The 26,731-nt window shown below is 27.5% G+C and overlaps 1 protein-coding gene across 2 annotated transcripts in view; it reads right to left on the reverse strand.

Moving 5' to 3' along the window:
• The window catches only part of LOC100202304 (ubiquitin-like modifier-activating enzyme 6), a 67,190-nt gene extending 40,593 nt beyond the window's left edge, over nucleotides 1-26,597 (reverse strand). Inside the window, exons 1-6 of one of the 2 annotated variants that reach the window (XM_065816288.1) lie at nucleotides 26,426-26,597; nucleotides 25,757-25,851; nucleotides 25,619-25,647; nucleotides 9,674-9,768; nucleotides 4,233-4,338; nucleotides 4,021-4,101 (exon numbers count right to left, since the gene is read on the reverse strand). In XM_065816288.1, coding sequence (XP_065672360.1) covers nucleotides 4,021-4,101; nucleotides 4,233-4,338; nucleotides 9,674-9,768; nucleotides 25,619-25,647; nucleotides 25,757-25,851; nucleotides 26,426-26,472 — 453 coding nt within the window. In that variant the 5' untranslated portion in view covers nucleotides 26,473-26,597. The remainder of the gene's footprint in view (nucleotides 1-4,020; nucleotides 4,102-4,232; nucleotides 4,339-9,673; nucleotides 9,769-25,618; nucleotides 25,648-25,756; nucleotides 25,852-26,425) is intronic. The other variant, XM_065816287.1, reaches the window with a different exon arrangement.
• Nucleotides 26,598-26,731: the final 134 nt, after the last annotated feature.

The raw sequence follows: 26,731 nt of genomic DNA on the forward strand, positions 1-26,731 counted from the left end.
TTGGCAACTACCTAATTTCTGAATCAAAAATTCTGAATCAAAAATTCTGAGTCAAAAATTCGGAATCAAAAATTCTGAATCAAAAGTTTTTAAAACATCACAAAAATGGCAGCTTATGGTTTAACAACAAACTTGGAAGATTATAGTTTTAAGTAGACACTTTTAACATTATTTTGTAATATATATGAGCAATTTTATTTTAAACCTAGGTTACACGCGCAACAACTTTATCAAATATTTGCCTATTTAAACTATAAATTAAACTTTTAGCTACTTTGTATGAAAGCTGTTAGTCTAAAGAATAAAATAAGCTAAAAAGTTTTGAGTCTGGCCAAAAGTGGGTGAACTTATTACTGAAAATGTCACTTAACTTACGTTACATGGAAAACAAGGAAAAAAATTGCTTCAACTTTTAGATCAAATTTCTGCGAATCAGTAAAGCAGTTTGTATTTGAAATTTTCACAAGATGTTGAGAATTCTATACCAATTTTAAAAATATATAAAAATTTATCAGAGGTGACTGGCTAAGGAAAGTAAATTGGTTTTTATGATACTATATATTTAACTTACATTACATCACTTACGTTACCAAACAATTATTATCATAGATTTATTAGTGTGGATTTTTTTATATCTATTATTAAGAGTTAGAGTTACATAACAAAAGAATTGCAAAAGTGTTGAACTCATTCATTAAAAATAATTAACGAAAGAAAAATTTTAAAAACTAGGGGCACTCTTCCTGAGTGATTTTTCACAACATTTATGAAAGTTATCAAATCGTAAACAGTTTTCCCGCAAGACCAAAGCAGCTTTTTAGTATTTTATTATTTTAGTATTTTTTAGTTTTAGTATTACAACTTTAATAATACTTATTTGAGTTATTTAAATAAGAAAATTGTTTGTCAAAGTTTTTTCTTACACTTCTTACATTTATGCGTATTGCCTTATTTTCATTAGGTTGAATTTTTAAATGCTAAGTATTTACATATTACAATGATTCCTCCTAAACTGCTATCACAGTTTAAGAGGGAGAGGGGTTCAGGTATAAGTGATCGTTTGTGACAGGAGGGAAGGGCAGTGACGGATCCAGGTATTCATGGTGGTGGTGGTGGGGGAGGATGTTGAAAAATAATGTAACTTGAACCACATTTGCTTCTCTTTAAAAAAAAAAAGTCCTCAATTTCAAAGATAATTTAGGAATTTTAGATTCTGGTGGGATGCATAACCCCATCCACCCCTGGATCCGTAACTGGGAAAGGGGTTAAGAATTGACAAATATAGGGTGACATGCATTATGAATGACCCCCATTAATTGCATTTACACACAATTTGTTTTACTAAAACAAAGATTAAAAAGGTTCTAATTGATTTTTTTATAATAGGAGAGTAGTAAATAAATTTTTTTGTCTAAATAAAAATATTTATATAACTCTTCTTCTTATTTATTTATGTATATTTATAACCAAAATAAGAATACATAAACAAATAAAAAAATAATAATATAAATAATATTATTTAACATTAAAAACAAGATTTTTTTTCTAAATTCTCCTAATATAAAAAGTTTCAGAACCTTGTCAAACCAATGCTACAAAATAAGAATTACTTGATGATGTAAGTCATTTTGTTAACAAAAAAGTGCCAGCACTTTAGTAAATGCATGTAGTTATAACATAGGTTACACAAATTTAAAATAAAAATGTGCTTTAACTAAGCATCATTATTCAAAACTTTAAATGCAAAAACATAAAATTTAATATTCTTTCACATATATTATTAAAAAATTTAAGTTTTTAAACCAAATTTTGAAAAAAACAAAACTTTATCATGTTTTTGTTAACTTATGTTACATGTAATGTGCAAAAGTTCTTTCGTTATTTTCTTGAAATAAATATGTTTTATAAAGTATAAAATCTGACCAAAAACAATTTGAACATGTTAGCACCATTTTCAAACTAAATTAACTCCGATTATGCAAATAAATTCATGATTAAAATAACATTTTACAATAATACTTTTACCATATGACAATGTGAAAAACCTTAACTTTTAGAAGCATAAAAATGACTTAAATTAATTTTAGTATCAAAGATATATTTTAAATAAACTTTGTGTCCACATCAATATTCATTTGCTAAAAGTTGACAAAAAAGAGAATAAAATTTGACTACTTTTTCATTTTCCGCTGTGGAATTGCTTGTATGTAGATTTACATAATGACATAATATATTTTAATGAAATAACATATTATATCATTACTAACATATTATATCATTTTAATTGTATATTATAATGATATAATATATTAATAATGATATAATATATATAGATATGTAGAGCATTTTATTATATAAGTAAATTTTTTTAAAGGTATAATAGAAAATCTTTTTAACATTGGTAAAGCAAACATAGAGTAACTAATCTGTCAGGGTGAAAAAAAAAATTTTTGTTAAGAAGGTATTTGTTTTCTTTATTAAATTGTTTATATCCTTATTAAAGTTTATTAAATTGTTTATATCCTTGTTAAACTTTAGTAAAAAAAACTTTGTGAATATTTTATTTAGACTCTAAAGATATGAGTTCAAAGCAGTGAGAAGACAGTCCCAATGAAGACCAATTACTTAAAGTGAATAAAGAAAAACAAAAAAACAAAAAAAAAAATTTTTTTGTTAAGTAATTTTCAACTACTTTATAATTGTTCTGTTCTTTTAAGAACGTTGAGCACTCTATTTTGTAGAACACATTTTAAAATTGTTTAAATATGTGTGTGTGTGTATATATATATATATATATATATATATATATATATATATATACATATATACATAGCAAATACTTATGTAGCAATGTAGTATTGAAGTATTTGTAATAACTAAGATATCTAAAGATAATTTAGATACCTCACATAACTTTGAACTTGCTTTAAACATTATTAAGATAATGATATCAGAAAGATATCAAATTAAAAATATTAGAAGTTTAAAGTAATTAAAGACTAAAAGAACTTTTAAATAATATTAAGAAGTCTGATTGGCTAGTTTAAATATTCAGAACAATCATCAGAGTTTTTAATAATTTTAATTAAGCAGATTCAAATTGTTAAATAGTTTAGAGAGCATTCAAGATAGTTGTGGAAAACAATTTTACAAAGACAGTGAAAGGAATTTTGTCCATACCACAAGCTGTAAAAAGTGACAACCAAAGCTTGAATGAACAAAATATGCAGTAATCAAGTAACCTGATTGAGATGTATATAAGAGTATTAGGTACAACAGATAAATCAGAGATAAAATATTTGCAACAAATTTGCCTTTTAGGAAAAGAAATAGGATCTGTGATTAGTATTAGACTTGTTTTTGTTAATAACACACAATAGGTCCAAGTCTCTGGAGTCCTTTGAGATTCGGTCTAGTGAAAAAATAATATAAGCACAATTAGAAATGGCAGATGAACAAAAAGCAAGGCATGGGATAGAATAAGAGTTGACTTAAACTAATTAAAAGCTACCTAAATCCAAGAGATTACACAGGAGGTTTAATTTTCAGCAAAGACAAAAGTCACCAGTCCCAAAGACCATTATAAAGAAAATCACAAAAAGAACCCAATTCAAAATAGTTTTTAGAAGTGCAATGGTTGTGCGCAATAGTTGTAAGAAGTACAATGATATAATAAAAGTGAACCTATGAAGATGAATCTAATGAAGGTGAACCTGATTAAGAGAGAGTAAGAGAAAAATAAATGTTTTAACAAGATTATTTGTAGGTAAAGTGTTTATAAACTAAAGTTAATATGGAGAAAAAAAAATTTTAATATAATTATAAATTCTTTATGAAAAATATTTACAAAATATATTTATGTTTTTTAATATTTTACATAAACTAAATATTGTTAACAAATATCAAAATATTTTCATTATAAAATTATAATTAAAAAATGTGTCAAATAACAAATATTAATTAATGAATAATGCTGAGTATAACTAATAATAATTATTATTAATAACTTTTCAAACTTACATAAATGGGTGGTGTTTGCTCACGACAAAAGTTATTTAAAATAACTTGGTCAGAAAAAGGTATCTCAGTAATTACCACGCACTATTGACAAAAAAATAAAAGATTAAACAAGCTTAAAACAAAACTATTTAAAAAATAAAATTAATTCATAAATTAGATTTTAGTATAAAAGTTAACTAAAATTCTAATGTAAACCAGAAGTTTAAACTCACATGATAAGACTTTAAAGATGGAAGATTACTGAGTATATCATCTTTTATAACTTGTACTGAAACATGTGGATTTAATTCTGCAAGACGTGATCTACATGCTGATGCTCTAAAAATCATTTATTTTGTTTATTTGCATAGAAAATGAAAACAGAGGCCTCACTTGTAGTGGAACTAAGCCTTGGGGAGGATAATGCACAAGAAGAAAATTAAAAAAAATGATATTAATATATCAAAAAATGTATATATACATTTTTTGATATATTAATATCAATTTTTTCAATTTTAAATATTTCTTTTAAATATTTGGTGGGTCTCTAATATTATCAAAAAAATGTTTCTTGAAAAGTATGTCAACCTGGTACTCAAAAGAAGCAAAACTAAAAAATTTTAAAAAAAGCAACCATTTTATATATTGTTGACATTGAGTAGAAGCATGGTTTGAAAGTAATATTTGCACCACATGATGTAATTTAACAAAACTATTAGATAAAAATAAATTTACAAAAAAACACTAATGCTTTTTTGATAGTTATCTAACCGCCTCAGTTTGAGAAGGTTACAAATTTTATATGGTCATAACTTTTGAACACTAAGAGATTATTATATGAAATTTAAAATTTATCAATCAATATAAATTTAGTTAAGAATAGTGAAAAAAGCATTTTTCAAACATTAAAGTAAAGTTTATTTTTGAATAAAAAATTAATATGCATATATTTATTGCATTTTGGTTAGAATAAAATACATTAAAATTATATTAAAAAAAAAACAAAAAACTTTCATATTAAATAAAAACATTTAAAAGAAAAATGACATTAGGAAACTCAAAATTCCACTTTTTAAATATATATTGTTTATTTTAGTTTCTTTTATCCTATTGTTTACATTAAAGATGAGGTTCATATAAAATCAATGTTTTTTTTTTCTACAAATTCTTATTTATACTTATTCCGTAATAATGGTTAAATACCTTTAAAACTATTTTATTATTTTTCAATAAAACAAAAATCTAAATCTAAAAAATTATGAAAAAAAAGTATAAATACTTAGAAATTTTGTTTCTAAAAATTGATTTATCTCCACTTCATCTTTAAAAAAAATTTACACATAATATGTGTATTCATAGTATGAAGATGTGGAAAAGAAAATTTAAATTACAAATGAAACTAGATTTTATATGAAACTGTTCATTTGAATTAGACAGCAAACCCTTACAAGTTGTGGTCAGAAAAAGATTCGATAAAATAATAACCTTATAATAATTCTGCCAACAATTATTTTGAATTATAAATTTCTGATAATAGTTTTGTATTTGTTAAAACATTACAGTGTTGACTTCACATAAAATCACTGAGTTTTTGCACATATTTCAATAAAATAAAAATAAAATCCAAAAAGCATGCTAAATAATCTTTGATCTGGTTGACATGACATCGCGACTAAAGATAAACAAAGTTTATTGATTAATCAAGACTTGTGCGTGATTTTAAAAGCTTTTATTGAATTAGTCGTATGGTAAAAAGGGGCGATCTTACTCCAAAAAAGTGGGCTGAAGTTGAAAGTCTTCTAATACAAGGACTTCAGAGGAAGGATATTTCTATTAAAATTAGTGTTAGTGAAGCGCCTATTTACAGACTTTGAAAGAAGCTGTGTTTGAGATTGAATTTTTCATCCAGAGGCAAGTCAAAATGTGGTTGCAAAAGAATAACAAGCACAAGAGATTATCTGGTACAAGAGTGTAAAAAGATTACAAAAGCAACAAGTAAACTGTTGCAGGGTATTATGGAAAAGCACAGCATTTCTATTAGTGACTGAACATTTAGAAGAAAATAGTTTGACATGGAGGTTAAAACTTGTTGTCCATTGAAGAAGTAAAAACTACCTCCTCAAATGAAAACCAAACGTCTCAACTGGGTTAAGCACTTTTGCTCCTGGATAAAAGAAGATTAGGAAAGAGTTGCTTCCAGTGATGAGAGTTTTATTCAATGTTCTGAACAACAAATGCAGTATGTAAGATGAAAAGTTAGAGAGGAAATAAGAGAAGACTGCATTGTTCAGCATGTTAAGCACCCAATGCAGGTTATGATATGGAGTGTAATGAGCATTTTTGGCACAGGTAAGTTGTGTATTGTAGAGGGTACAATGATGCAGGACCAGTGCAAGACTGTTTTGGAAAAATCTTGTTCCACAGTTGATGGAGTGGATGCAAAGAAAGGATTACAGGACGACTTATTTTTTATGCATGATGGAGTATCTTGCCATTAGGGAAGTAAAGTTGCCCAGTATCTGATTTCAGAGGATATTAGGATTTTACAATGGTCAGGCAATAGCCCAGACATGAACCCTCTTGAGAATTTGTGATTGATTCTTGAAGCTGACGTGAGAAAAAAAAAGATTGCAAACAAGCAACAGTTGATAGAAGAGCTTATTAATTCAAAAAAAAGAAATGTTGAATTGGCTGACAACTGCGCATCTCTGGTTCTCATGCCAGAAAGAATACAAACACTTCTGAAGGTTAAAGCTTACTTCACCAAGTACTAAACAACAATATCTGTACTGAACTTTATATGAACAGTGTTTTTGAATGCAATTTTATGTAATTTTGGGACTGAGTAAAAGTGATTTGTCAAAAATTTGCTTATTTGTGACTGATTTCAATTAATTTGGCCAACACTGTACATTATAAAAGTGTTTTTTAATGGTGTGACATTGAGTTTCTTTAAAAAAATAATTTGGTGTTCTTTCTTCCCTTTTTTAAAATAAATATATATTTAATTGATACTAGTATATAAACATGCTATTTGTATATTGATATCTTAACTTTTATTAGTTTTTTTTTGTCCATAATTTTAAATTGCAACACTACTTAAATTAAGTGTTTTTTAAGTCAAAGAAAAAGAATTTTAGAGATGAGTTACTTTTTTATAAATTATTGTGAAAATATTTTTTTTTTTTTAACGAATGATAAACCTTTTGAAATTCTGATATGCAAAGATGGTTAAATTCCCAAATTTTTGATATTTATAGCGTAAAAAAAATTTAAACTTGTTTTCCTCACTATTTATAAAAGAAATTGTTTTAGTTGCAAAATTTAAAAATACAATACTTTGTTTAAAAAATTATATCAATTGATATTTTATTTTTAATATATTTTTATAAGTTTTTAACAAATTTATATTAGCATAAATATTTTTCAAACAAATTCTCTATAATACAATACTATAATACAATATTATAATACAATATCTAATATGTATACCCAGGTCACTGATTCCCTGATAGTGTAACGCTGACGTAACACTTACATACTAATCATGCGGAAGTTATTCCATTTTATAGCACATTAATTACTTAAAAATTATCATGCGTCAAAACAAATTCATTTTAATTAAACTTTATTAACTTATTGAGTTACAACATGTGTGGTGTAGTGGTTAATAAATTTGATAGAGGTACCTGCACTCTGGGTTCAATTCCTATTGGAGTCTTTTTTTGTTTTTTTTAGATTATTTTTTTATTAATTAACAATTGATGCTAATATATTAATAATAATAAATATTAATATAATAAAAGACAGCGCGGGTAATAAATAATTAAGTAATTCAGTTAATAAATAACATAAATGCGCATAACATGTCTTGCTTTTAAAGAAAAACGTTATCGTTAAAGCTCATACTCTCAAGTCCTTAATACAAGGAGGGAGGAGGGGGAAGGGGGGGTTAATAAGGGGGAGTAGGAATTTTTTTATAATACAATATAAGTATTTTTTATAAAAAAAGTTTAGTTTATAAATCAAAACTAATATTTTTTACAAAATACCCTTAAAACTATTTAATTCTAGCGTGGCTTGCAGTCAAATGCGCATTTTTGAACAGCTGTTTTATCATAATTTCAATAGGATTTAATATGCTGAATCGAGATTTACCGGGTCGGTGACTTTTAAAGCCTGTTTACACTTTTTTTGCTTTTATCAATGACTGAAAGTATTATTTTTTAATTTTTAAGGCCAATTTTCACTAATTTTTTTTTGTTTTGTTTTGTGATATAAAGTTTTTGCTGACAACAATTAAAAATTAATAAGCTTGGGGTGAGTGGGAAAAATTTCCAAAAATTAATAAGTTAATTAATAAAAATTAAATTATTAAAAAATAATAAATTAATAAATTATTAATAAATAAATTAATAAAAAAATAATAAATTAATAATACCCCCCCCCCCCTTCTATTATTAGGAGCTTAAGAGTAATATAGTTTATAAAGAAATTCTTTAATGAAATTTTTCAACTTAGAATTTTTTATTTTTAATATTCGTTTTAAGTCATTTAAATTATTAATTTTAATTATTTTTTACTTATTAACACTCATTAGGTATGTGTAATATATAAGATTTATTTCCCTTCACCGGCTTCACTTCTCAAAATAATTATCATTTAAAAGTGTGAAAGGTTGCTAAAAATGGGCGCCCATGGGCGCACATGAATTTTCTAGTTATATAATAGTTAACAATAGAATAACAGGTCTTGGGACAGCGATAATACAATATTGGAATAACTGATCTTAGGACAGCATTGAACATATTTGGGTGTATTCAGAACATATTTAGAAAGTGAAGACGCCATGGTGATACCTCCTGATGGTGGTATCACCATGATATCAATAATATGGATGGTACCACCACCCAGATTATTTTCCTAAAAGAACCCTTTCAGAGATAATCTGTTATCGGATCTTTACTGTAATCAAAGAAAAAGTAAAATGTTAACAGTTATTATTCCTTGCTGTTATCAGAGAAGAAGTAGAACATTTCTCATGCTTAAATAAATGTTTAAACTCCAGTTACATGAACATATGAATGCTAATATATCATATATTGATTCCTATAATAATATAGTATTAATATATTATTCTTGATATGCTCTTGAACTTACAAAAAATCATTCATTATTGAAATAACAATTTTGTAAGAATTGAACACTAAAATATCACTAGACACTCATTGTATCACTGGACACTCAAATATCACTGGGCATTAATGAATTACTAACCACCCAAGTATCTGGTAAAGTAGAAACATTACAAAATGTTATTGAATTTTTATATTGTGTTTCGAAAATACAACATAGGATACTTCCTTGAGAAGAAAATTACAACTAATGTCAAGATCCACTTATTGGATTTCCATAAAAATTAGAGTTCAAAAGAAATATCCAAAATTCTGGATATACTTTGTTAAAGATAATCCCTGTATATTACATTATACAAATACACTCTAGTTGAGGCAGCTTCTAATTTTTTCGAAACTTTAAATTTTTAAAGTTTACGAGCTGTATCTACCAACTATTATTTCTACTTATGATATTAAATATAAATAAATAACATAAAAAAACACAATTACAAAACATTTCAATGTTAAAATACTTTTCAATATTCAGTAATTTTTACCTGGATAGTTTATTATTAACATCTTGCTGAGTCAAAAAAAATTGTGTTCCAAGATCAATCTCTTGACAAATCTTTTCATCCAATAATGTCAACGACTAAAATCATGCATAAAATTAGAATCAAAAATAGTACAACATAAAAAAATACAACATAAAAACTACAAATAAATCTGATATCTAAATTAAAAATGATGAATAAAAACAAAAAACTTTCTGCTTCATTGCTCCAAAGCTATCAAAAAAAAACGTCTTAGACTTAAAAAAAAAAAGCAATCTTTGTTGTAATATTTGCCACTAATAGAAATCCACTTAAAACATGGTTAATAGATTATTAGTATATAACAGAGATTTTATCATTTATCACTATGATGATAAAGCCCATTTAACCATTAGACAACTTTATGTAAAAGTAGGTCAAAAAATTTTAAATTTCCACCCAACCCTCTCAGATTCCCTCCCCCCCCCTCCTTCTCCCCTCAGGTTTTCTTTAAACTTTTATCATTAATACCTATCAAACATGATGATGCAAAATTTGAGGTCTTAACTCGAAATGATTTAAAATGATTTAAATTTGAAATTCAGTGTAGTAAGTACTATTTTTTCTTCATGACTGCCAATATGGATTTTAAAGTAGTACCTTTTCAATTTTTTAAAATTGTTACCTGACCATTTTTAAGGATGCTAAATCAAAAAATGTTGAAAAATATTTTAATGAAGAACTTTGGATGGTCATTAGTTTTTTTATCATAATTACACTTACTACTGACAGGCAAACAGTGTCACAGTAACTTTTATGTCACTTTGTAATATAAGATGTAATGTTTAAGTCTAAAATTTTAATCTAATTTTAGATTAAATAATTAAAGTCTTGTATGAAAATTAAGTTTCTCCACCACAGCTAACAGTGCTCAATTGGAATTTATTCAGAACTGGGCAAACAACAATCAATATCAAACTAACAAAAAAACAACCCAAATGATAAAAAAACACAACCCAAATGAGTTTTTTTGGGTTTTATGGGTATTTTGGGTTTTTTTAAAAACTGATCAAAATTCCAAATTTTTATTATTGCACGTGTCCAATAACTTTCTTTTTTAATTTCATAATTCACCTTTCTATTGCTTTAGTTTCCACTGCAGTCAAGGTAGCTCAATTTTTTTAAAAATTCTCTCTTAATCCTTAACTTAGAAACACTAACATTTTTAAACAAGGGAATCTCAACCTCTTGATTGTAAGCCAAATATTTAACCACTAGCCTACTACCATATTATATCTATAGTGCACAAGAGGACTTCTTCAACTTTAAATGATATTATTTAATTGTATTATATTAAAAACATGAGTTATTCAAAGTTGGTAAGACAATATGTTGCAAATAAGTTTTTATACTAACATGTTCAACGTCACTTCAAAAACTAGTTTGCATAAGTTAATATGTAACCTACAAGTTTGCAACATGTTTGCAACCTTGTAAATTATCATTAATTGGGATGACAATGAACATACTTTAAACATTTTTGCATCATAGAAAACTGTTAGCCTAATTGCTCTTTTTTTTTTTTTAATTATACTACCCAGCTTCCTGGAATAGTCCTAGGTCTGATCAACACTATGCAGTAAATATAATTATTTTCTTATTTTATATGATCATAATTTTTAAAACAGGATGAGAATAATAATTAGTGGATTTTGGGTGACATTGAACACTTCATAATGTTTTTATTTTTTAGATTTAATAGATAGATTCATTTTGCAAGTCCATTTGTGTTTAAGCTTAGATTGTTCTTGAGAATATCTAAAATGGATTCATTAAGAACCAGTACGGTGTCTTCACTACCAGGTTCTTTATTTTTTCCTGGAAGATTTTTATCACCTCAGTTATGCAACTGAACCAAAGTAACACAATATATAGCTCTATTGTGTGTGTTTCTTTATCTTTTAGTAAAGTTGGTACTGATGTTCATTTTCACCTCACTGTTCATAGTCAGTTTATGATATATGTTGTAAACTTCTAACTAATATAAAATTTGTAAAACCTGTAGAATAGACAGATGAGCATAAGTATAATTTTCATCAACAAACCTTGTCCTTGTAAAGTGCATACAAGTTTCCAACATGTCTCTCATTAAATGAGCAAACATGTTGCAAACTTGCATGCACATAACAAATGTATTTAATGTTTTAAGGTTGTATGCACTAAACAAGAACAAGTCGACAGTCTAGTAAACTGTAGCATAATTTTTTTGCTTGACAACTTTCCACTTTTTTTTTTTTAAAAACAAAAAAAAAACACAAATATGTTTGGGTTTTTTGAGGTTTTTTTAAGGTGGGCTTTTTTAGGTTGGTTCTTTTTGTTAGCCCTGCCTTTAAAAGTGCAGAAGTAGACACCAAACAACTTTCAGTTTAAGATAGCCTTGGTAACAATTTTATATATATATTAAAAGCTCTTTTGTATTACAGGCAGTGTTTATAAAACCAATCTCATTTTGGTGTACTCTACACAGTGCTTGAAGTGGGGCGGGATGCGGTGGAATGCCATCCCGTCACCTTTTCATAAAGTATAAACCATCCCACCACTTTTTTATAAATCTCTATATGTAACAATGATTAGGCGGGATGATATTCTTAATTTACGGAATACCATCCTGTTACTTTTTTTCTCCACTTCGAGTACTGACTCTACATATTATTGTGTACAGTACACTAAAACAAGAAAGTTATATTGAATGTTGTAGGCCTTAAAACGTCTTACCATGAACTTATAACCATGAGTAGAAATTTACAGAATTATACCAACTTATTTCTTCTTTGTTTTAAGAGACCTAAACCATTATTTATATTAAACTGTCATACATCATTTCTTTCGCTGAAAGAGATTTCTAATCTAAAAAAATTTTCGATGATGATTTTTTGATTTAAAAAATCATCATCGAAAATTTTTTATGGTGTTGAAAAAATTTTCAACACCATAAACCATTAATTTCAACACCATAAAAAATTTTGTCAGATAATAATTTTTATTATTTATTATTAAAACTATTTATGAAAAGGTAATGCAACAAAATTTATAATGGAGAATGTGAGCCCAAATAAAGAGTTTTTGGTCTAAATTTTAAAACAACATACCTTTTAACATGGCTCCAAGAGACCGAAACCACATTTTATATCAAGATGGTCTAACATGTCTGCTTTCATTTGAAAAAAACTTGAATCCATGAGAACTGGGCAATTCTAGGAGTTGGCAAAAGCGCAACCCATAGTAATAGAACAGGAAATTTGTCTTGACGTTTTTTAAATCAAGTAATAACCATCTAAATCTTTAATTCGATTATCTCAATATTTTTGTATTCAGCCCCATAAAAAATGATTATGTACCAACTTTAAACTTAGTTACAAGTTGTTTTGACTAGAAAACAACTTGTAACTAAGCTAACAAAAAAACTGATGTATTAATTTTGACATTAGTTTTTACATAGTTTTGATATAGTGACCCTCTTTAAAACTGCTAATTTTTTAATATGTTGTTGCTATTCATACTTGAAACTCCATTTCAAAATTTTTTCAAAAAATATTAATTGCTTCTCTAAATACTAAATGTCAAAGTTTGACTAAAATTTTTGAAATATTGACTAAATGGCGTTGAAACTTGAAAAAAAAAAACTAAGTAAATATTTTACAATGAGTATTTCACATGATTATTGTTTATTGGCAAATTCAAACCAAAAATTAATAAAATTGGTAAAAAAAATGTTTTTCCTTGACTTAATATCATGCTTCAAAATATGCAAAAAATGATTTGTTTGTCATTTTTTATTTTATATTTGTCTTCATTCGAAGCTGTGAATATCCCATAATTTTTTCTGTTATTATAAATCTTTACCTAGTTAAGTACCTAGAAGTATAAAAACACCTATGGGTAAGTAAAAGCTTAGCCGCAAAAACCAACTCAAAAACGAAATTCTAATCTTCTGACGCATTGATTGTGACACAATTATGGTTCACTGTAAACTTCAATTTAAAAAAACTAGTATTTACCTTTAATCTACGGAATAATTGTGGACCTTACATGTAACCTACTTCAAATGTAGATGCAATGTTAGTGATGATGTTAAAATATCAATAGGCAGCATCACAGAATACATGAAACACCTATTAAGATATGCACAACAGAAAAAGGCAAAGAATGATGCATATAAACAACTAGATAAAAAAACAGCATTTTGGTTGAAAGATTATTTACAGAAGATATTACCCGTAAAGTTTATAGAGGGTAAGAAGGACTACTTTGGGAAAAAAGGCATAAGTATGCATATAAATGTGTTTTTTTAACAAAAAAATGACATTCTCAAAAAGCATGTTTATCAAACAATTTTATATCGCTGCAATTAAGGTGTTTACTTTGTTATCTCTTTTGCAAAATCAGTTCTAAATTAGTTTTGACTAGATGAGCCAGAAATTGTAAATATTTTTGAAAAATCGGATAATGCTAACTATTCTGTTGAATTTATGTACTTTATTTTGCTCAAAGTTTTGTTTAATTTATTTTGCTCTGCAAAAATAAAAAAACTTTACACTTCTACGGTACGACTTTAATGAGCCTTGCTGTGGAAAAGACCAACTTGATAGGGAAAGTGCATCTGCTAAAACAACACTAGGAAGTTACATATATGCTGCCAATGACATAGTAACAGCAGTAAATGTTGCAAAAGCAGTGAAATATGGTTATGGCATCAAAAATGTTGTGGATAGTGTAGCAAAAATTGAGAATGTTTATTTAACTGGTCCTAAAATTCCAAATATAAGCAACTACTACTCCTATGAGTTCCATGAAAACTACATGACTTTGTGGCGATACAATGAAATTGGAGATGGATTTAAAATGATTTACCACAACCTTTCAGTTGAACCATCAATTGAATTGCTTGCTCCATTCACAAGTACTAAAGGAAAATTTAGGCGAAAAACCCTGAGTGAAAAAAAGAAGATAAGAAATTGTGTGTTGTGGTATTGAATCTTTTGAAACTATTGTTGAGCTAGAAGAGCATATGCTGACAGAACAGCACAAAAGATCTGAACAATCTTCTTTTTTAAACAACACAAAAGATCTGAACAATCTTCTTTTTTAAACAGCACAAAAGATTTGAACAATCTTCTTTTTTAGATAAAGTAAAAAAAGTTTATACTGAAAAGTTGAATATAACTTTGCAAATTCATTCTAATTCTACAACTGCATTGGTTAAGATCACGCCTACCCCAATAAACAACATATATTCTCAAAACTTCCATAAATTAGGTTGAGCAATGCCAACAGGAAAGACTTTTCGTTTTTCCATCAAGCTGAATAAACTTCTTTATGAATACTTCATAAAAGGAGAAAATACAGGAAAAAAGATGTCACCAGCAGATGTAAACACAGTGATAAGAAAACATCTTACAGCTAATGAGCTTGTTTCAAGCCAACAAATAAGATCTTTGTTCTCTAGATGGAGTAATCTATTAAGAATTAAAAAAATTGACTGCTCCGACTAATGAAGAAGACATTAACAATGAAGTTGAAAACGAAGAAGCCAAGAAATATCGAGAAGAAATACATAAACTTGCAACCATACTTTCTTTAATATGGTGGAAAGATAGTTGGATGGCAGTTGTTCACAAAAACCAATGGTATTCAGGAGTTGTTGCAGAGGTAAAAATTTTGTATATATATTGTTAAAACAAAAACTTATAATACATAAAACTAAGTAAAAAGCTAACATTACATCAAAAACAATATTAAAACTTATTATAGAAATGAAGCTTCATTTATCCATAAATTTTGTGTTAAAATATATTTTCAGATAACTGAAGTTAGTAATTTAATTGACTGTATGAAAAGTGTTTCATAAAGAAAAAACTATTATCAATGGTCTAATCAGAAGGATAGCATGGTATATTTAGATAATGACATCTTAAGTAAAATAAGTCCTCCAACTCCAATTAACCACCACGATGATTATTCTTAGCAACAAATGATTTTGAAAAAGCTAATAAACTAATGATCTAATGAGCTAAAAAAAAAGTTAAGTTTTAAAAGAAAAAAATTATTGTAAAACAACATGTACATTTTTTTAAATAACTCTCAAATGTGCCCCACAATTATTATTCTTCTATCTGATAAATAATTAAAATATGTTTACGTTACGTTTTATAGAATATTTGTAAACCCAAGGTTTTAACCATAATTGTGTCATCAATTAATGCAATTAGAATTTTGTTTTTGAGTTGGATTTTGCGGCTAAGCCTTTACTTACCCATAGATGTTTTTATACTTTTAGGTACTTAACTAGGTAAAGATTTATAATAACAAAAAAAATTATGGGATATTCACAGCTTCAAATGAAAACGAAGATTAAAAATGACAAAAAAAAATCATTTTTTGCATATTTTGAAGCATGATATTAAGTCAAGGAAAAAAATTTTCTTTACCAATTTTATTAATTTTCAGTCTGAACTAGCCAATAAACAATAATCAAGTTACTCATTGTAAAGTATTTACTTAGTTTTTTTTTTTTTCGATTTTAAACATGCCTTCAACACCATTTAGTCAATATTTCAAAAATTTTAGTCAAACTTTGACGTCTAATATCAAGAGAAACAATTAATATTTCTTGAAAAAATTTTGGAATTCTAGTATGAATAGCAACAAATATTAAAAAATTAGCAATTTTGAAAGTAAAAATTTGGTGTTTTTGGCTGATTCTTACAGAAAGTCTCTCTTAAAATTATATTTTTCAAAAAACTGAAAAATATTAGTAACAAGATTCTAACCAACATTTTTGCCTAAATTAAGATTATGACTTTATTGGACTATTTGTATTATGAAAAACAAAATAAACTAAAATTTACTGCAATCTAGCCTAAAATAAAAAAACTACCTATGTGCCAAAATTCTATCTGCAGGTATAATTAACTAATAATTAGTTTGACAAGGTTCCAACTAAAAGGTTAGGGTAAACACTAACTGCAAACTTTTCTAAATTTTTTTCAGTAAATATATTATGATAGAGAATTTCATGCTCATCAAAAGTCATATAAAAACATTGGTCTCCATATCCACGTATAGTGTTCTAATTTGAAGTTGATGTAAAGAAAAAAAATCTATTTTGTAAATCTTTTTTATGACGTTATATTGCACAACAAAAAGTACTGGTTTCTATCAGCGTTGAAATAACTATTAAAAACAAAAATAAATGGCTTTTATAAGGTATAACTCTTATTTTTAATTTAATAATGATAATTTAGTCTTCTAACAAACATACTGTTAGTTAATGAACATTTTGCCATGCATACCTTTAACTCTCAGTCAATGTAAGGACGTTTAACTGTGTTTAGCCCCAACTGCATGTTTATTACCCATTTCTTATCTCTAATGGTCAGTTAATGAATATATAATTTTGAATATAGTTGATGGACAAAATAATATAACTGTAATTAACTACATCATATACATTAGTAATATTTAAAAAATTGAACAATTAGTACTAAAACATTTATTAGCAATATTAAAAAGCAGGCTGTATTATAAATTAAAAAAGGTTTTTAACAAGACTTTTAAAAGTACTGACAATTAAGATGAATGTAATGTTGGAAATTTTTTTGAGAGAAAGTAAAGTCTGATTAATGTTGGCAATGAAACTATTTTTCATGAGAGAAAGCAAAGTGTGATTAATGGTTGACAATGAAACTATTTTTGATGAGAAAACAAAGTTGATTAATGTTGGAAATGAAATTATTTTTTATGAGAAAGCAAAGTGTGATTAATGTTGAAAATGAAACTATTTTTTATGAGAGAAAGCAAAGTGTGATTAATTTGGCAGTATATTATACAAGAGCCAAACAACAAAACTGAGCATTATGGACTGAATCAATGGTAGACAATACCAGCAAGCATTTCTTTAGTGTCTTTTGCAAGATATTAGAAGTTGTGGTAGAGGAAAAGCAACATGAAAAACTTAGTTACTTGGTCTGACTGTTGTGTCCCTCAAAATCAGAACATTATAATTTCAAATAGTATGTTACATTACAAAATACTTACTTCCAAGTCATTTATGTTACTACAAACATTTATGTTACTACAAAATACTTACTTCCTATTATGCACATAATTAAATTGAAAAGCTCACAAGGATAGCTGATTTTTATAGTCCGCTTGGATTAATAAGGACCCTCAAACAAGTTAATGAAAAAATTCCTTATCATTATTAAGACTTTAAGGACTATTGTTTAAAAGCAAAGCTACTTAACTACATGTTAGTTTTTTTTTTCTAACATTTTGCTGTGCTAAAATTATCTATCCATGATTGAAATGAACATATGACTTGTGCTAATGTCAAAGTTAATGAAAAAACCTAACAGAAAAAATCCTTGTCACAAAATCTAATCATTGTCACAATAATCTAGATCTTCCTATATTTATGAATGGTAATGTACTCAATGAGTCATCTACCCTTTGTCTTCTAGGATTAACTCTTACTTCCCATTTTTCTTGCAAACCATATATCAAATCGGTTGTAAAATTAGCATCTGCTAAAATTACATCTCTTTATCGTGCTCGCAATTTTCTTACTCTATTCTGATTCTATTCTTTATCTTTAAAAATATCAATTCCGTCTTTGTATAGAATACTGCTGCCATATCTGCAGCGGATCTTTGAATGATCCCCTTACTCTTTTAGACACGATGCAAAAACCCATTGTTAACATAGTTTGACCTACATTGCAGCCAACCTTCAACCATTGTCACATTGCTGTAATGTTGCTTCCCTCTCTCTTTTCAATAAATACTATAATGGGTGCTGCTCTAAAGAGCTAGCGTTTCTTGTGCCATCTACTAAAATTCATTCTTGTGTTACTCGTCATTCAATTAAGTGTCATTCTTTTACTGTGACTATTCCTAAGTGCTCCAAAAGTTCTTATTCGTCAAGTGTTTTTTTCCTTAAACATCAGTTCTTTGGAATCTGCTTCCTTCATCTTGTTTTCCTGAATCATATAATTTGCAATCTTTTAAGTCATCTGTCAACCGTTATCTTGCTCTATAAACTTCATCTTTTCTCTTCCAGTAACTTCCAACTCTTATAGTGGTTGCTTGCAGCCTTGTTGGAAGTGAAGATAACAAAAAAAATAATTTATATCTATATATATATATATATATATATATATATATATATATATATATATATATATATATATATATATATATATATACATATATATATATATACAGTCGTATGACAATTTATTATGGCCACCCAATAAATTTTAACATACCTTGCTTATCTTTTGTTTCCTTGGCATTATAGTTCAAAATTATATAATTTAATTTATTTGGATGCATACAATATAGTTATACATTGACAAAATTATTTAAAATTTTATGCTGGTGTAAACACTGTCATTTTTGACAGCCATTTTGTATGACGCCATCTGGAGACCGCTATTCTTACAGTGCACGTGGTGAATACTCTCTGTTAGTATTGGTATATTTTTCAAAGTTATCATTAAAGTAAGTACTCAAATCGACTAATATTACTTTAAGCATATTACATTACATAAATTAACATAAAAATATTTTTATTTCACTCAGTATTTTGTGATTAAAATTATTTTAAGTAATAATAGAAATTTTCGTACTAAAATTGGTTATTTTTTTAGAAATGGGCAAAAAAAAGAACTTATCTCTAGAAAAAAAAAGTGAAATCCAAGCACTTCTTACAAATACTGGTTTTTCCTAAAGAGGAATCGCCAGAAGATGTAATGTTTCTAGAGTGTCAGTGCAGAATATCCAAAAAAAAATTGTCAACATGGAAAACCTGACTCCAAAAAGGACTGGGAACTGTGGTAAAAAAAGAATTCTTACTCCACGAGGTGAAAGAATTCTTACCAAAATAGTATTGCAAGATAGGCTAGCATCAAATGATGATATCACTGAGAAGTTGGAGAGCTCTGGTGTTAAGATGTCCAAGAGAACGGTTCAGCGTCGTCTACACGATCTTGGCTACAGCTCAAGCCGTCCGGCTAAAAAGCCAAAATTAACGCCAAAAATGATGGAGAAGCGATTAGAATGGGCAAAAAAATATAGAAATTAGACTGAAGACGATTGGAAAACGGTATAACAGATTATTTTATTAAATAATACTTTAAATTTTTTAGATAATCCATGCATTGTGGTCAATGAACCATCGTATAATATTTTTAGGTTTGCTTTAGTGATGAGAGCACGTTCCAAGTCTTATCAAAAAAAGCACAATACGTGAAAAAGAAGGTTGGAGAGAAATATTTAAGTAGCTGTATTATTCAAACCGTCAAACATCCAACCTCGGTGATGATTTGGTCGGTCATTTGTGGGAAAGGAATGGGAAGGCTGTACATTGTTCAAGGGATAATGAACCAGGTGCAGTATAAAAATGTCCTGCAACAAAGATTGTTACCCCAATTGACGGAATGGTTTGGTCCAGAGGAAAACAAAACATTCATGCAAGATGGAGCACCATGCCATACGGCTAAGTCTATCAAAATCTTTTTGAAAGATAAAAATATTCCTTTGTTGGACTGGCCGGGAAATTCGCCGGATCTCAATCCTATAGAGAATGTTTGGGAGCTATTAAAAAAGTAGGTGGCCAAGGAAAATATTACAAACAAGGTGGTTCTAATAGAAAGTATTATAAAACATTGGAACCACAATGCAAGATTGCAGGAAATGGCAGAAAACTGCATAAAAAGCATGCCTAAAAGGGTACAGGCAGTAATTGATGCAAAAGGGGGGGGGTTACAAAATATTGATTGTAACTAAGATATTATATGAATATTTTTTATTAAAGTGTATTTATTCTTATAAAATGGTAATTTTTTATTAACACACAACCTGATTTTTTATTAGAATATGTCTTTGGTAGATAAAATTGTAAAAACTGATGGAAAAAATGTAGGTGGCCATAATAAACTGTCATACGATTGTATATATATATACAGTCGCGTGACAATTTATTATGGCCACCTATGAATTTTGATCATTTTGAAGTTTAATCTCATTTTTTTCATATGAAGAGTAAAAATTCATTACTGAAAGTTAATCTTTTGTTTAAAAATGAAGTTTTAACTCATAAACTCAGTGCTTTTTTTTTTGATACTGGCAACACCGTCACTTTTGATAGCCATTTTGTATAATGTCATCTTAATTATAATCTTTTTGCTGTACACTTGTTAAGTTTTATTAACAGAGTTTTGAATTCGTTTGTTAGGTTATCATCAAAATATTTATTTAAATCAGTAAAAATATTGTTTCTTGAATATTTCCTTTTATTTTAAAGTAAAAATAATTGTATTTGATTTGATATTTTTAAAGTTATGAGTACCAAAGCAAATTCTTAACTGTAGTAGTGAAATGTGATATCTTATTTTAGTTATGGGGAAAAAAAAGGACTTGTTACCACAAAAAATTGCTGAAATCAGGGCACTTTTAATAAATACTAATCTTTCTCAACGAGAAATTGTCAAAAAATGTGGCATTTTGCAGGTTTCTGTACAAAATATACACAAAAAATGGCTAATATGGAGAATTTGATGCCAAAGAGGGTTAGTAAATGCGGAAAGAAGAGAAATATAACACCACGCAGGAAAAGAATACTTACCAAGATTGTTCTAGAAAATACACAGGCCACCAACAATGAAATAACTAATAAGCTGGACCAATCTGGAGTCAAAATGTCAAAGAGAACGGTTCAATGTCTCCTACACGATCTTGGTTACATTTTACGACATCCAGCTAAGAAGCCTACACTGATACCAAAATGGTGAAAAAAAGGCAGGAGTGGGCAAAAAAGTAAAGGAATTTAACAGAAGATGATTGGAAATTGGTAAAATTAATTTAGATATATTTAAAATACCCACTTTATTACACCAAACTTTAAATATTCACTTAACAATCCTTGTATAATATTTTAAGATACGCTTTAACGACGAGAGTACTTTCCAAGTTTTAACAAAAAAGGCTCAATATGTAAAAAGAAAAAAAGGGGAAAAATACTTATTGGACTGCATCATTCAAACTGTTAAACAATCCACCTCTATGATGATCTAGTCAGTGATATGTGGAAGGGGAATGGGAAGGCAAATATTGTTGCCACAATTGGCAGAATGGTTTAGTCCAGGTGAAAAAAAGCCTTTATGCAGGACAGGGCACCATGTCACACAACTAAATCAGTTAAAAAATATCTATCAGAACAAAATATTTCATTACTTGATTGGCCAGGAAACTCTCCTGACATAAATCCTATAGAAAATGTTTGGGTGCTCCTAAAGAAGCAAATACCTAAAGAAAATATTACAAGTAAAGTGTATTTAATAAAAAGAATATATTCACCATTGGAACCATATTAAAGAATTGAAGGAAATGGCTAAAAAACGCATCAAAAATATGTCAAAAAAATTGTTTACCACTAGGTCCATAATGAAAGATTGCAGAAAATAGCTGAAAAATGTATCAAAAGTATGCCAAAAATGGTTCTTGCAATAATAGAGGCAAAAGAGGGAATCACTATAATCAAATATTGATCTTGAATATATTTGTAGTAATATTTGAATAATAAAATTTATTAACAATTTATAAAATGTTTTTTATTTGTCAAAAAAATACCCATTTCTTAAATAAAAATTAATTTTGAGTACATAAATCACAAAAAAATATTAAAATATTAGACTTTGAAACTTGAGAATGTAAAAAAATGTGGGTGGCCATAATAAATTGTCATTCGACAGTATATAGCATGTTATAATATCTTGTAATTGATACTAAAGTATTATAGAAATGGTTGACTACAGAAATTTTTCATTAAAACTTGAATAAATCGCTTGTCAGAGAAAACATTTAACTTTTTTTTTATATATAAACAAACTTTATCATCGATGAGTTATAGGTTAACATTATTTGTAATTTAACTTCAAAAAATTTTCTTGTTTTTATAAATACCAAAACGCAAATATAATTACAGACGCATATAAAATAGAAAGAAAGGCAGATTTTTTTCACTTTTCTTTGACACTTCTTCTTTTTGAATAGGCAAAGCAATTTTTGTTTTCTAACTAAATTAGCAGCATTAATTTATATTAAAAAAAAAAAAACGAAAAAAAAAAACACTTTTCACAAGCTTGTATGCACACAAATAAGTCTATCTGTTTCCAGTGTATTAATTATTGGGTAATTTTAGATAATTTTTTTTTTTAGATTTGCTTTATGTGGAGCCACTCCAGAGCAGCTCCAGAGCAGGAGCCAAAAATTCTAATGGAGCCGGAGCCAATTTTTAAACCTCTGTTCAAATGCCCTTAGTCGTGATGTGCTGAAAGCAACTTATTAGGAAGAAAACTTATTTAACATATTTTTTTGTTGTATTACCACAAACAAAAGTTTGTGGTAATACAACAAAAAAACACTAAATTTTTTAAAATATTTTTATAAAATGATTATTATTTTTGAAATTTTATAGAATTTCCCTTTATTTGTGTTCCAACAAGATATACTTTTCATAAAATTATTATTATTTTTGAAATTTTTATACAATTTCACTTCATTTGAAAACCAAAAGGAGATCTAATGAAGTGAAATTATATAAAAATATAAGACAACCCGAAAATAAATTTTTAATCAAAAAACTTTTAAATCCAGTGTTATTTTATTATATAGAACACAATATAGAACACAATAAATATTTTGCAAAAATGTTGCTTTTTTATCCACCCTAAAAAAATATATATATATATATCAACCCTGGGAACTAGGAAAAATGAGGCCGACAATAATTTGCCGACCTCTTCTTTTAGTGGTCGGCATCAGGTCGACAAAAATTATTTGATACAAAGGTCTTACCATAAAACATAGAAACAAGGTTGGCAATTTTTTGTCAACCTCAAACTTATTCAGGTCAGCAGTTAGGTCAGCATTGCCAAATACTGACCTTAATTCCTATAGCCTAACTAGCATTATCTTGTTTAAATATATACAATATATACATATATATTTATTATATATATATGTTTTATATATATACATATATCAGTCTTCTCTTATACCATCTGCGCTGCGCTTATATACCAGTCTGTGCTGGCTAAGCGCAAAAGCGCTTAGCCAGCGCTTTTGCCCATAAGCCATTTTGCGCTTGCCCACATGCCCGCAAAAATTTCAGCAAGTGTATAAAAAATGCTTGCCAAAAAAAATTGTCTTTTTTAATGCAATTAATTTTTTTTGTTCATCAAATACCTTTACAAAAAATCATAAATACACTTCTAGGTATGAATTATTATATTTAGAACTTAAATAAAACATTTGTTTTGTCATTCTTAAAGTAAGTATTTTATTTTAAAAATATTTTTGCGGTTTTAATTTTAATTACTTAATCGCCATTTAAGTTACTTTATTTAGAATTTAAATAAAACATTAGTCTTTACGTTATTATTTTAATTACTTTGATGTGCATGTGTACAGGTTTCTTCTAGTGTAAGTGTGCATAATATTTATGTCTAGGTATTTACATATTTATTTATGGCCACACCATGCACATCACATGGTGTGGCCATAAATACATATGTAATTACCTAGAAATATAATAGTTACAAATTTTTTTATAATATAATATATAATATGTAATATAATAGTTACAGTAGTTACAATTTTATTATTTACTTTTTTTATATTTTATTTTTATATTGTGCGCTATTTTTAGTTGTGGTAGCCATTATTAACTCATAGACCTTTGTCTTACCATTTGCTAAGAATGACTTGAGCGTGACTTATGGTTCCCCTCTCCCTGAGTTATGAAATTTTGTTCTACTAAATAGTCTTTATATTCATTTATGTTTTTACCCAAATGACATCATCTATAATCTGATTCTATTATCACATCACCGAGGTCTACACAACTGAACCGCTTTGTTGGTCACTTTTTGCGATCATTGTGTTGCATAAACAGTCAAAAATTTATTCTTTGTAGCTAGTGAGCCTAACTTCTTCCAATGTACACCACAAAGATTTATTAGGTTATCTGGCTGGATGTGGTTGTGGTGCTCAATAACCTAATGACTATGCTGACAATCGTGCATACGTTCATTTGGAAGCTCCACAATTCATGTTGGATCAGTGCTCACTGACAAAGTGCTTGGATCTAAAATCTCACTTCATAGCACATTACTCCACACCAGTACAGGGCCGTAGCTCTTTTGGCTAAGAGTTATGGCTTGTGGCCTACAGTGACTAATGTGTGCATTAAATCAATTAACATCCATTCTGTAGGTCTCACGTCTGGGTCCGATGTGCTAGCCTATAAGTGCAAAAAGTGAGTGTATTATGCTTTCTATTCACCCGATTTGAAAGTGAACAAAAGCATAATGAGACCATACTAGACAACCAAACGGAACATGCTTATGCACTTTAGACATCAACAGTCTCTAAAAACAGTAAATCAAATAACTGTTCTTTGTTGGATATGTTCTACACACAGACTGACTAGAGCGTTAGTTATTACTCCACCTGCCCCCTGAGTATCTATTCTTCGTTTTTCTACTTCACAAGTCTTACCACACATTTTATATTTTCTTATAATTTTTATTTTTTATTCATTGACAACACCTAAAATCTGTTTTTATTTTCACATCTCCCAGATCTATGTACCAAGGCGGCTCCATTGGTCACTTTTTGCGATATTTGTGTCTCATAAACAATTAAAATTTGAATGAAACATTAGACTTAATGTTTTTATTTTAATAACTTTGATTTGTATTTATATGAAACATTTTTTATTTTATGCATGTGTGTGTATATATATATATATATATATATATATATATATATATATATATATATATATATATATATATATATACACACACACACACATACATACATAACAATAAAATATACATACATTCACGCCAGCCAAAATAACATTTTTTGCTAAAAATAAAAAAACATGATTATATACACTCTCCTTTATTTTACTATTGAAATAATTTTAAATCTTTATTAAAGATAATAAAAGTTAAAAATAATCAACAAAACATACCAACTTCAACACCAAGTCCTCCTAAACCTACAATAAGAACATTTGATTTTGCAAGTTTTTGCATAGCATTGTCACCAAGTACATATCTTTGACGGCTAATAAAATACAATAAATAGTGATAAGAACAAATAGCAGAATATTTTTTTTACGTTAAGGTTCATGGTCCTATTTTTTAAGTTCAAGACTCTTAACCATCCAAACTGTACATGTATGGTTAGGTTGGTTTTCCATTTATAAATTATGGAGTATATTATATTATGAATAAGTTTAACCAGCTTTTTACAACCAAGAGCCTATGCTTCGACTAGCATGAACTTGTTTTACTTAGGAAAACTTTTTTTTTATGATTGCTTTTTTTTTTTGGGATATGACCAATAGTAAAATTACCATCCAAGCTCCTTCTTCTCTTACCTATAACTATTTTATTTGACTTTTATACTACTTCTAAGTAAGACTACTTCTAGGTAAGTTTTCCATAGCTAAGGAGCCCTAATCTGCCTCAAAGAATAAACATAATAAAAATTATTTAATTAGCTCAAAATTTTTTGAAACAAAAAAATGAATAAATAAATAAAAAAATTTTTCCTAATGATTTTTTTTTAATTTAAAATTTAACCAATAATATTTGACTTTATATGTCAAATATTATTGGTTAAATCTTTATAATACCTGTAAAGTGAATCATCAATTTCATCCTTGACAACTACTGTTTCCATTTTTTTGGTTGATTAAAAAATTTTTTAAGCAGCAAGCAATTCAACAACCAGATTATGCTATTAAAATATTTTTCAAAACTGCATTTTTTTTAATTTTTTTTCTTTTTGTTTTGTTTTGTGTCTATAAAATTGTAAAAACAATAAAGATATACATATAATAAAAAATTACACAAATATATATATGTAAAAGTTTTTAAAAAGGTCAAATAAATTACCCTTGTTCAACTCACCCTTACCCAATTCGACTATTTTATTCTGT

Source organism: Hydra vulgaris, chromosome 13, assembly GCF_038396675.1.
Source record: "Hydra vulgaris chromosome 13, alternate assembly HydraT2T_AEP".
Lineage (NCBI taxonomy): Eukaryota > Metazoa > Cnidaria > Hydrozoa > Anthoathecata > Hydridae > Hydra > Hydra vulgaris.